Source organism: Scleropages formosus, chromosome 2 (assembly GCF_900964775.1).
Source record: "Scleropages formosus chromosome 2, fSclFor1.1, whole genome shotgun sequence".
NCBI lineage: Eukaryota > Metazoa > Chordata > Actinopteri > Osteoglossiformes > Osteoglossidae > Scleropages > Scleropages formosus.
The window spans coordinates 14612884-14625137 of record NC_041807.1 but is presented as its reverse complement, the minus strand read 5'-3'; the positions used below and the strand labels follow the sequence as shown (position 1 = coordinate 14625137).

Here is a 12254-nt window from a genome sequence, read left to right as displayed (position 1 = left end):
GAGCTTCTGATGTCTCTCAGATAAAAACGCGTCCAGGACCAAAGTCTATTTTGGAAGTAATTCATAACACCATCACTTCGGAAAGAAGCCTTCGAACAGTTCCGGTAAATTGATACTTTTTCTTACTTAAAAAAAAATAAATAAATAAAATAAAAAAAATAAATAAATTCTGTGAAATCAATATTCATGCTTGGACTTGGTCTGTCTACTCTGTAGGCATATCTGATACATACTTTTAAGTCTGTCCTATAATGGCTGCCCTTCATGCCACAGAGGTCTTTTGTTTCAGAACCAAGTTTCAAATAAAAGTTGCTTTCAGTTTTACAGCAAGCAGCAGCATTTTTCATCAGTGAAATTGTTTAAGGGGTGTGTAAGGCACAGTATATCAAATGTTTATGCATTTAAAGGGAAAATTGCAGTTATCACGGGAATCCACAAAATAAGCATTGAACAAATATCTCTGGTAGTATTTTTTTTTTTAATTGTACTTCATTGCAAATTTGATCTAGGTTTTATAGGATGGTTAAAAAATGTGATTAGTTTTCACTCTTTACAAAGTGATCTAACTAAATTTGATTCTGTAATATCAGGGAACAACATTTCAACAACTTTTTTGAAAGGCAGACTTTGTGACCCTTGAGCTCTTGGATAATCGCTTGGATTTCCTTAGCAAAATAGATGCTTCGCTTGCTGTCCATAAGTTTGATAGTTGTCATGTTCTGTTTTTTTTTTTTTTTTTTTTTTTTTTTTTATTTAAAAAAAACTTTAGTGCAGTAACTGCTGTTGGAGACCATGGGGAAGGACACCAAAGAGGCACGAGAGCCTTGCTGCTCTAGACTCAAGGTCTGCTCCCTTCTCTGACCTGATACTAAATCTTGTATATTTATGCCTAACCTTTTCTTCATTTTTAATTTGTTGTAGTCATGTCTATTCTGGACAACTTACCAACGTTGTAGTCTTACACTTAACAGCTGTATACACTGATTTTTTCTGAAGTCAATGCTAAAGGGTACAAAATCAACAGATTTTAGCTGCAAGCCTGGTTTTCTAACTACTATGCTGGTTGTTTCAAAGCTGTATTTTTGAGGCAGCTGGGTAGGAATCGACAATAGTTAGGAAGAAGTTCAGGAAAACACACTGGAACTGTGATTGTTTAGTACCGTTGCGTTGGTACATACCAGTCAGGTTTTGGTTATTTTATCCTTAGCTAATCGGTTGTATAAATAGTGCAAGACAATCTTCTGCACAATACACTACAACTGCAATCACTGGAGGTGAAAGGAGTAGTGAAAAATTTCAAAAAATGTTTTTCAAAGTCTTACTCTTATACCTAAAGGAATAACATGAAAAATATTAATCAAATTTCTACATAATGCAATGATTTTCAGTGGCTGCTCCTAGTATGTTACTTGTATACATAAAGGATACTTCAGTTAGTTCACTTCAGTTTTTAGAAATGTTCTGTATAAAGGATTTCTCTGGTATATTGGTATATTTGTGAGATATTCCTATTTTTGTGCATGTATGCCTGTGAATAAAAATCAGCCTATCCTGAGAAAAGGATAATCAAATTTATTGTAATACCACCATTACTATCTTGTCATAAACGGACATACTTGTTGCTAGCAGAAATTATAACTAGAAGTTATACAACTTAAACATTCTGGGTACAAATGAGTAAATGCCATGGTTAACATTACCAAAAAGGTTTTTTAGTGAAGTGTAGGCTACACAACAGTATCAATGGTAGATTATTAGACACTGAGCGACCTGTTAGACATGAGGCATAACAAAATCTTTTTTTTTCCACAAAATTCATTTCATCAAGCTGGACAGTTTCAAGGAGGTGGGACCTCACGACAAGCAAACTTTATTTTCTCCAGATGTTTCACTGACACCATACTAGAGGTGTTCTCTCCACCAGCAGGCTGTCTGGCTATAATGACAAGATGTTTGTAATTTCTGAGCAGTATCTTCTGGCTTTATGTCAGTCATTTGTGAAGGGTAAGGATTTCTCTTAGCTAGTGAACCTGTGTTTCCATGTGACACCTGCCTTTGTTAGTTGCATATGTTTCAGTCTTTGGAAATCCACATGGCCATTGCCCAGGTGTGGGCTCTCCTGTGGAGAATGGCTTTTGATTGCAGGCTTCAGAGGCTGCACAGTAATCAAATACACTTGGCAGATAACGTGTGACAGAAAACCAGACAGACCATTTAATCTTTAACTTTCTGAACTGATCTTGCAGAGATGTTGATTGTAGGGTCAAAGGTGGGGGTTGGGGGTTGAGGGGGGGGGGGTGTCAACACTTGTTGACATGTGACATAAATCTGCATTGTCATGCAGCATTAAGATGTGTCTAGGGTCCTAAAATTAAATCTGAATCACAAAGAAGTTAGATACAGAATAATAGGATAATCTAAATTGTACTGCTTATGTTTTTTTTTTTCTTACAAGATATGCATTAAGCTTCATACATAAAATATTACCCATTTCTTCAGCTGAATATTTACTGAAGCCGTTTACTGGAGTGAGTACTTGCATCATTTGAACCAGTAATATTCGAAGCACAATTTCAGTTCCTTAACTTCCAGATTGTCAGGAAACTATGTGCCTACCAATTATTATGTGGATCACTGAAGTATTAACGAGTGCATGCCTTTAAGATTTCCTCTAATTTCAAACCAGCAAGGCTTTACATTCTCATTCTTCGTTGTAGCTTGTGCAATGTATTGTATAAAAAAAAATACCTCTAGTGCCATGTGGCACTTTGCCAACCAGACTGCCACGTGTTGGTTCATTCAGGTGAATCAGGTAATGCTGCAGTTAAAGAACATACCGTATCTATAATGATACAAAATGATTTCTGCCTTGTCCTCAAATTGGAAGAGCAGCAAAAATGAATTTTCCAGCTGGAGAAATACGGAAAAATGTAATTCATTGGGGGGGGGGCGGTGGCGCAGTGGGTTGGACCATAGTCCTGCTCTCCAGTGGGTCTGGGGTTCGCGTCCCGCTTGGGGTGCCTTGCGACGGACTGGCGTCCCGTCCTGGGTGTGTCCCCTCCCCCTCCGGCCTTACGCCCTGTGTTACCGGGTAGGCTCCGGTTCCCCGCGACCCCGTATGGGACAAGCGGTTCTGAAAGTGTGTGTGTGTGTAATTCATTGGCTAAGCTTGGTAAATTCTTTTGGATCAAAGCCAAGAACAAGTGGAGTGGTGCAATATTCTGTTGTCAAATGCCCTGTTTATATTATGCAATAGGGTGCCTTCTGCCAATCGTGTCTTTCCTTGGCCAGTCATTTAACTATAAAGGTCCTTTTTTATTAGGAAAAAAAAAAAAACAGCATAGGAAACAGGTCAGTGTGATTCTCAATTATCAAGGCTGATGTGTGCATCTGCAGATGTTCCTGGTCTCCTTGTCCTTCGTGTACTTTGCCAAGGCCTTCCAGGGCAGCTACATGAAGAGCTCTGTCATCCAAATAGAAAGACGCTTTGACGTCCCCAGCTCCTTGATTGGAGTCATTGATGGAAGTTTTGAAATTGGTAAGAATCGGCTGCCTGGCTAACTTTGAATTGGAAGGCCTGAGTGAAGTGTGGCATGAAATGACTAAATGCTGTGCTGCATTTCATTTCCTCAGGAAATCTACTGATCATTGCCTTTGTCAGCTACTTTGGTGCTAAGCTCCATCGCCCAAAGCTGATTGCTGTTGGATGTCTGGTTATGGCCAGCGGCTCTTTTCTTACTGCTCTACCTCACTTTTTCCAAGAAAGGTGAAGTATGATGCCATACCCCAAAGCTCCACAGCACACACATTGGCGCACTAGTGTTTTATTCCTGACACTAGTTTTCATGATGAAACTAGACCTATAATATTACCTTGATGAAAATGTCTGAAGTATTAACAAGCTGTTTTCCTACTCTTTTGTGGAAAAACAATTGGTTCAATTTACACAGGTACCAGTATGAAACAACGATTTCTCAGTCTTCAAGCTTCAATTCATCTCAGAGCGTATTTCCATGTGTGGCTAATCAGTCCAAGGCACAAGACTGGACTTCGGAAAGCAAAGCAGGTAATTGCAGACCGTTCAGCAAGAAGGATCAATACCTAAAGGTTGTACTAAATGTGTTCTCCTAATAAATGCGATGCACCTGTTTAGTATCTTGACATTCACAGTGAGTGCGATGTGTGAACGTTCTGTGCTGGAAAGGAGGGGTGAAAAAAGCAGCTGTTTTCTGCCCCCACCCATGTTGAGGAAGTGTGTGATTTTGATGCTGTTTTGTCTGCTGCAATAGCAGCACTGACTTTTTCCTTCTGCCAGCATGTGAGAATGAGGCCAGCTCCTACATGTGGATCTACGTGTTTCTTGGAAACATGATACGTGGGATTGGAGAGACCCCTGTCATGCCCCTTGGAATTTCCTACCTGGATGACTTTGCCCGCGAGGAAAACACTGCCTTTTACATTGGTAAATTGTGGGGGGATTTCACAACTTTGTGCTCAAAATACAAGTTTGCCTTGTTGAGTAAATGCAAAATTTCCAGATTGCAAAACAGTACGAAGATCCCAATGAGTTTCTGTGACTTGCTAGCTTAAATCATGGCCTAAGCAAAAAGGTCTTTGAGTGACAGCATGAGCCTCTCATTTGAATCCATGCTCCCTACTCTGTGATTATTCTCCTAATTTGTCCCACTCAGCATGCATCCAGACGGTGGGAATCATGGGCCCTGTGTTCGGCTTTCTCTTGGGATCCTTCTGCGCCAAGCTTTATGTGGACATTGGTGCCGTGGATTTAGGTAACTCCCCTGCCCCCATACAGGTGAAGCTCACCGAGTAGGGGTTTGACCATTAACAGGGTGGCAGTTACAGTCAATTTGCTCTGAGCTTCACTGTTTGCCTGTAGACTATTAACCAGTAAATTAGCTGCTAGAATTGCTGTATAGACATTCCTGGAGTTATGTCACCACAAGCAGACCTGTTTAAAAGAAACGGGGGAGGACCTTGCAACTTTGCATTTCTTGAGATAGGTCAGAGGCAGGCTATATCAAAATGTTATTTGTATTTGTTAATGCCTTTACCAGAAAGCTGCATTAAGGCTGGTAGTATCTGGCCAGGTTTTTGCCAACATATTACAAACACAGTATTGAGTCGGGGGGGGGGGTGCGGTGGCATGGCCAGTTTGGCCGGGGCCTGCTCTCTGGTGGGTCTGGGGTTCGAGTCCCGCTTGGGGTGCCTTGCAGCGGACTGGCATCCCATCCAGGGTGTCCCCTCCCCTCCAGCCTTGCGCCCTGCGTTGCCAGGTTAGGCTCTGGTTTGCTGCGACCCCGCTCGGGACAAGTGGTTTCAGACAGTGTGTGTGTGTGTGTGTGTGTGTGTGTATTGAGTCATATCGCAGGTGATAGCTAGCATTATGTTCAGCACATATGTTCCTCAGTTGAAATCGCATTGTGTGAAATTGTTTGGGGCCTTAAAAAACAAGCTAACATGCAATGGGAGCTTTCCGGAAATAGGCTTATAAATGAACTGGACTGTGCAGACCAAAGAGTGTTAAATCCCATCATTAATAATTTTTAATTATAATCATTAACAACTTTTTAAATAGCTTTAATCAAACCACTCTGACAGTATTACAAAGGGTACATTAATGTTACGAGACCATTATTTTTTCTCCTTTTATTTCACCGTTCTGTAGCAGTACTGGCTGAGAACTGATGTCTATACTGAGTCTACAGTCTGCCCACAGCTGTAGACTTCACTCATGGTCAGCAGTTGTTTGTCTTCAGCTGAGGTCTGTTTGCTGATGATGACAATGCCTTGTGTTCGGGATCAAGGTTGCTGCTAAACTTTTACTTAGTTCTGTTTGGATTGGGAAGCACCAGGTGGCAAAACCTCCAAATTCAGTGGAATGGTACAAATTAGAATCAAACTATTTCTAGAATTCTGTTCCCCCCCTCCCTCCCTGTCCATCAGGCCTTTTGTCCATGCTCTCATTTTCAGTATATTAGGGGAATTTGTTCTTTTTTCTGTGATAATATCCATACCAGGGTTTTCCAAGTGTCACTATATACTACATTTCAACTAATGGTTATGAAAGTCAGTGACCCAGTGAAAACAAAGTAGTAAAGAGTTCAGCAGGAACAAATTCCAGGTACTATTGACTGGCTCAGCTGAAGGAAACCTGGGAAGTGCCAAATGGTAATCTCTTCTGTCCTTGCAGAGACCGTGTCCATTGACCACAAAGACTCACGCTGGGTGGGTGCCTGGTGGCTGGGCTTTCTGGTGACCGGAGTTGTCATGCTCCTGGCTGGAATCCCTTTCTGGTTCTTACCCAGGTCCCTCCCCAAGCAGGGTGAGGATGGAAAAGGGAAAAAGGACAAAGGCAATGACTCTACCGGGGCCGAGCAGGACCGCTTCATTGTGGAGAAGAGTGAGGCGCACCTTGAGAAACCGCGCCCTGTCGTGTTTTCGGAAATGGCAAAAGGTGGCTGTTTTGTGGTCACTCCATCATACAACATTATTATATTACAGTGCAGAAACATTGCGATCATGGTTCTCCTTTTATACTATATAAGCCTTGCTCTAGATGATGGTCTTCCTCTCATACAACTCATACTAAATATTATTAACCCTTAATTACCTGAAGTCTTTGTGCAAGGTGACTTGAAATATAATATGCTTTGCACTCCCACCTCCTACCCTTGCTTTGTGTTGGGCATCCACTAAATAGACGTTCCTCCTTGTGTTTCAGGCTTCCTGCCTTCTCTCAAGAGACTATTCAGCAACACCGTTTTCCTGCTTATTATACTTGTGTCCTTGGTTCAAGTTAACGGCTTTGTTGGCATGACCACCTTTAAACCTAAATACATGGAGCAGGTTTATGGACAATCGCCCTCAAAGGCCATTTTTTTCATCGGTGAGCTCTCCTGTTAACTTTATTACACTTCTGACAAGTCCTGAGCAGAGTGACCCTGTCAGTTAATTGTAATTAATAGCTGCAGTAGAGGAAGCTTTTTCTTAAACACAAGAAGGCTCCAAAGCTTAATGTGTACAAACTGTGCCAGAAGTGATAGGAGGGCAGTTGAAAGTTCTGTCCCCACAGTCTTTAGCTGACAGTCTGTTGCACATCTGTTAACATTTATGGACGCTGTCTACGGAAATTACCTTATTTACTGTGGAGTCTAATGAACCAAGCGGGGGTCCTAAGTATAAGAATTAATCTACCATTTCCCCGACTGCACTTCACATGTTTCTCTGAATTGTCGACTGACTAATCCTCTAAACATGTGCAACATTCATCTTAATGGTCCCGGGAAATGTGAAAGCAAGTTGAACGCAGGTGTCCAACATGCCTCTAGTGTTTTTGTGCTCTTTGCTGTCAACTAAAGGCTAGCTCTCATCAATACAGGTTTCTTTCCTTCCACAACAAACTGAAGTTTAAAAAAATAAAGCTGTGACGAAAACAGACTGAACTTTAAAATCTTTGCAATTTTGTAACCTTTGGAATGCGAGCAGCCCGTGTATTTAATTTAATTTATTATGAATCTGTCTTCCATCTAATTCTAAGAGGTCATGTTCTTCACCTTCTAGGCATTATGACTCTACCTGCAGTGGCCCTGGGGATTATCACAGGGGGGTTTGTGATGAAGAGGTTCAAGCTGGGTGTCCTTGGGGCAGCAAGGCTCTCCATCAGCGTCTCCATCTTATTTTTCCTCTGCTTAATCATCCAGTATTTCCTCCAGTGCGAGAATGCACAAGTGGCAGGGTTAACAGTCTCCTACCAGGGGTAAAGAAATACAAATGTTGCATATGTCACTGATCATGAACCAAGTAACTCTTTATTGGCTGGACTAGGTCGTCTTAGTGCTGTGGCTAGCGATCCGGGCTCTTTTATTTCCCTCAGTCCTGCTTTACCAGTGTGCTTGTGAAAATGTGCTTTACATACTAAATTTTTTTTTTTTGATTGATTGAACGAGCTGAGAGGCAGTTCCACAGTTCTTTTTCTCATGCATCTCTAAATGGTTTGCGATTAATCGGTCCAACTTCAATTGTAAATCAGTTGCCGGTCAGCTCTGCCACGTTTGGCTGAGCACTAACGGTAAGACTTTCCCGATGCGTCCCTCTCTTTCAGGGTAAAGCAATTCTCCTACCAGCAGGAGAGCCTGCTGTCCCAGTGCAACCTGGGCTGCTCCTGCTCTCTGAAACACTGGGACCCTGTGTGTGCCTACAATGGCATCACCTACGCTTCCCCCTGCCTGGCCGGCTGTCAGAGCTCCACCGGGTCTGGAAAAGAAATGGTGAGACACCACTTTAGCAGGCCTTAGGTGCTGCTTTGGAGAGTTTCCAGTGAGCTTTAGTCAGGTAAATATGCACAGAAGCACAGCAGAGGTTACACTATAGTTCTATTGTCAGAGAGCAGGTCTTTTTTTTTTTTTTTAATTCAAATACACTTATTTACTATCCTTCCAACTGTATATATAATTGTACATGTCTTTATCTTGTATTTTTCCACTTGTTTTATATTTTTTATCTTGTAAGTATTTTAAGACCTGTATTCTGCTGCTGTAACATAACAATTTCCCTTGTGGGATTAATAAAGTCTATCTATCTATCTATCTATCTATCTATCTATCTATCTATCTATCTATCTATCTAATCATACACTGAAGTGCTGTGCACCCTGGTCCTTAAAAACAGCATGCTGACCCACTGTGTTTGCTCTATAAGTGGCAGTCAAGCTAACTTGCCAAAGTGATTTATCTGTTGTAGTGCAGAGTAGTTATGGGCAACGTTTGGCATAGTGCATAAAGGCTATACAGTCTCCAGGGTTCTTATTTTACAGTGTTACAGTAGAGAACAGACTAGTATTTAAAAAGCGTATCCTGGTGTTTTTTATGGCTGCGTGAGGATTGAACTCGGTTGTTAATTATTCTCGTTTGAGTGGAGGATGACAATGATTTTAGGGCCTATATCTGGGCTCTATGCAAAAGTTTTTGAGGTCATTTTAAGAGTACTTCTCATGAGTTTGTTTTTTCCTCTGCCAGGTGTTCCACAACTGTACCTGTGTGAATGCAGAGTGGCCGCTGCCAGTGGTCAACTCTTCTGCTGCCCTGGGCCAGTGCTCCCGCCACGCAGACTGCAACCATATCTTTAAGTATTATATGGCTATGAACGTTCTGTCTAGCTTCATGATAGCCTGCGGGGCCACGCCTGGTTTCATTGTCCTCCTCAGGTGAGCTTCAGAGTGAAACACCTTACACTATTACCTTATAGGGGGTGGGATGGTGTGAAGTGATTTCTATAGTCAGCAGGGATTAAGGTTATTGATCTGATCAATGACTGTCTCTCAAATGTCTTTAGGTCCATTCAGCCAGATCTGAAGTCTTTAGCACTTGGCATGCAGATTCTAATTATTAGAACATTAGGTAAGTAAATATTCAGAAAGACCCAAAATTATGTCAGATTATTTGTAAAGCGAAGTAACAGCAGTTCGTAGCATCGTGGATAGAGATTTCTCCATTTAAAAAAAAAAAAATACCCAGCTGTATAAATGGGTAAATAATTGTAAATACCTTAACTCTGCAAGTCGCTTTGGAGAAAAGTGTCAGATGAATGCAAATGTTACCACTTGTTTCTGGATGGAACCACTGGTCTCGGTGTGCTATGAATTCTGTGTGTTATGGGTTGCAGTTACTGACCTGAAATTTGTAACAGGTGGAATTCCGGGCCCCATATATTTTGGGGCTCTGATTGACAGGACGTGTCTGAAGTGGGGCTCCAAGAAATGTGGAGGTCGTGGGGCTTGCCGGCTTTATGACTCTGATGCGTTCAGGTGAGTTTTCATTACTACCTTCATCGCACCGGTGACTGTACCCCTTGTGATAGTGGGCCTAAGCATGGAGTTGTTTCATTTCTGTTTGCATTTTGGGTAAAAAAGAAATATATTCAGCATATATGTGTGTGTGTGTGTATATATTTTGATGTGATGTTCTTGTGTCCCTGTATTCATATGTAGGGTAACCTTCCTGGGCCTGCTCTATGGGCTGTATTCCCTCTCCTACCTGCTGTGGGGCTTCCTCTACTCCAGGCTGTCACGCAGGCAGAAGGAACTGGCTCTGCAAAACCAAGTGAAGGCCAGTGAGTTGGAGTTCATTGGAGTCCACAAGCACAACAAGGAGATGGACTTGCCCCTGCAGAGCAAGGAAGAGCAAGAGAGGGACAACAGTGTCTGATACTGAACTCTTTCTCGATCACTCTTTTACACTCAGTAACCTCCCTTTCATTTTAAGCAGCACCTCCCTCTTACTTCCAGTAGATAGCTGCTCAATCTCAGTATAGCTTCAGTTTGAGGATGTCAGTTTAGCCACACGAGTACAGCTTTCTTCAGAATTTTTTATGCTCTTGTTTCTTTTCAACAGTGAAATATTATCTGTGAGATTTGTGGTCAGCATATTTATGACTCCTTTCTACACTGATTATATCTGTTATTACTCTTAGTCCCCTGTATGTATATTCTTTACCTTCGTGGGACAGACCCCATAATGTGGAGACCTGGGTTGTTAAGACCTTAACAGACCCACCTTACGGTTACTTACTGTTACTACTGGTTGCTTCATTTGAAAAGAGGCCCAAAACTGCATTTTGTTGTCTTCCGAAACACGATTTTCTAACATCCAAGCTGCTTTCCAGTATTACTATCATCCCCCTTAATGTCCTTTCTGAAAACCTTGTGATACAATATCAATACAAGCCAGTTACAACAATGTAAACTTTTAGTTTTTTTATCTTAGACATTTTTTTTGTTTACTCTGCTGGAGAATCGCATTATTTTAAAATAATATTCACATTATTATGCAACATTTAGGACAAAACTATATGGGAATGTTTTAACCTGATTTCTAACCTGTTACATTTTTTTTTTCTTTTTTTTACAATTAATACTTGTTCTCACCTTCAGATAAGAATGTTATGGTTCACTTGAGTGAGGAGAAAATAAACAGGTGTTTAACTTCTGCTTTTGTGACATTTTGAGTTTAAAATACATTGCCTTGGATACAATATATTGTCTAACTGCATTGCCTGTTGTCTAACTGCATAACTGCACTAAAACTGCATTGATTTTTCTCAGCTCTGAGGCTCTTGTTGAGACTATCAGAGAGCTTGGTCATTGTACACCTACGTGTGTTTACAAATAAAATGATTGATCATCTTCAGACTAAACCTGTGTTCATGCTGAAGTTTTATACTAATAAATAAAATGTCAGTTACTTAGAAGTATCATGCTGTTTTATGTGTATTGAAACACAGGGGTGTAGGAGCTCTACTGAAAAGCTGCAATAGTAGAAAAGTAAAAGCAGGTTTTGCTCTAATGCTGGAACTAGAATGGCAATCCTACATTACTGTTACACATGACCTGTAGTCATATAATTTTACATCAACATGCAAGTAAATCTATTTCTCTTTATTGTGTGTGTGTGTGTGTGTGTGTGTGTGTGTGTGTGTGCGCGTGTGTGTGTATATATATATATATATATATATAGACACACACACACTGGGCAATATTCCTTAATTTTTGGATATAACTATTATACTTTGGTTATTAAAGTGAATGGTGTAAACATATTTGGGGAAATATGTTTGAAACCTCTGGTCAGTTAACTTTGCCCTCTCATTCTGCGCAGGAATGCAGTCCTGCTTAAACCCTAATCCTAAAGACACGCAAACACAAAGGCAGCAGTGTGACCCACCGGGTGGCACCGCTAATAACCCACTCCTCTTGGACTCGGAACCAGTGCCAGCGCCACTCCTTTTGGACCTAATGAACAGTCTAGTTTCTCAGTCTCCTGACACCTACTTCAGATTCTTTTAAGGTTTTGTTCAGATTTTCGAAGCTGTTGTAAGGGAGGCACATCTTTCGTTGATTGAAGAAGTGTGTATGCGGCTCCCAGCTCGGCTTTGTTCTGTTGGTACTTTATCACTCTCCATGCGAGCTCTGGAATTTGCTCAACCTGTGTGCCACCTACAGCCTGTCGAACACATACCTCTGCTACTTTACATAATAACAAATACACCATGCAGGGATTTACTCTGAAATAACTCACAGTCTTTGGCCTCAAGACTGGCCTCAAGTAGCATACTACTGTAGAAAATAATAATCTTCGCATCTTTGAAAAAACCTTCACTGTGAAGCCCCCCATTTTCAGCACACAAAAGAACAAATTTTTAAAAACGGTACCTTTCTCAGCTCTCAGAATCTTCACATT

The 12254-nt window shown here is 41.2% G+C and overlaps 1 protein-coding gene across 1 annotated transcript; it reads left to right on the top strand.

The window, feature by feature from the left end:
• Nucleotides 1-58: 58 nt before the first annotated feature.
• Nucleotides 59-10835, top strand: slco1d1 (solute carrier organic anion transporter family, member 1D1). Its single transcript, XM_018747055.2, has 15 exons — nt 59-104; nt 770-843; nt 3397-3538; nt 3634-3766; nt 3951-4066; nt 4316-4462; nt 4692-4790; nt 6212-6475; nt 6743-6907; nt 7582-7777; nt 8123-8288; nt 9036-9223; nt 9352-9416; nt 9706-9823; nt 10007-10835. The coding sequence occupies exons 2-15, from the start codon at nt 793-795 to the stop codon at nt 10221-10223; spliced, it is 2067 nt and encodes a 688-aa protein (XP_018602571.1). The 5' UTR covers nt 59-104; nt 770-792; the 3' UTR covers nt 10224-10835.
• The last annotated feature ends 1419 nt before the right edge of the window (nt 10836-12254 follow it).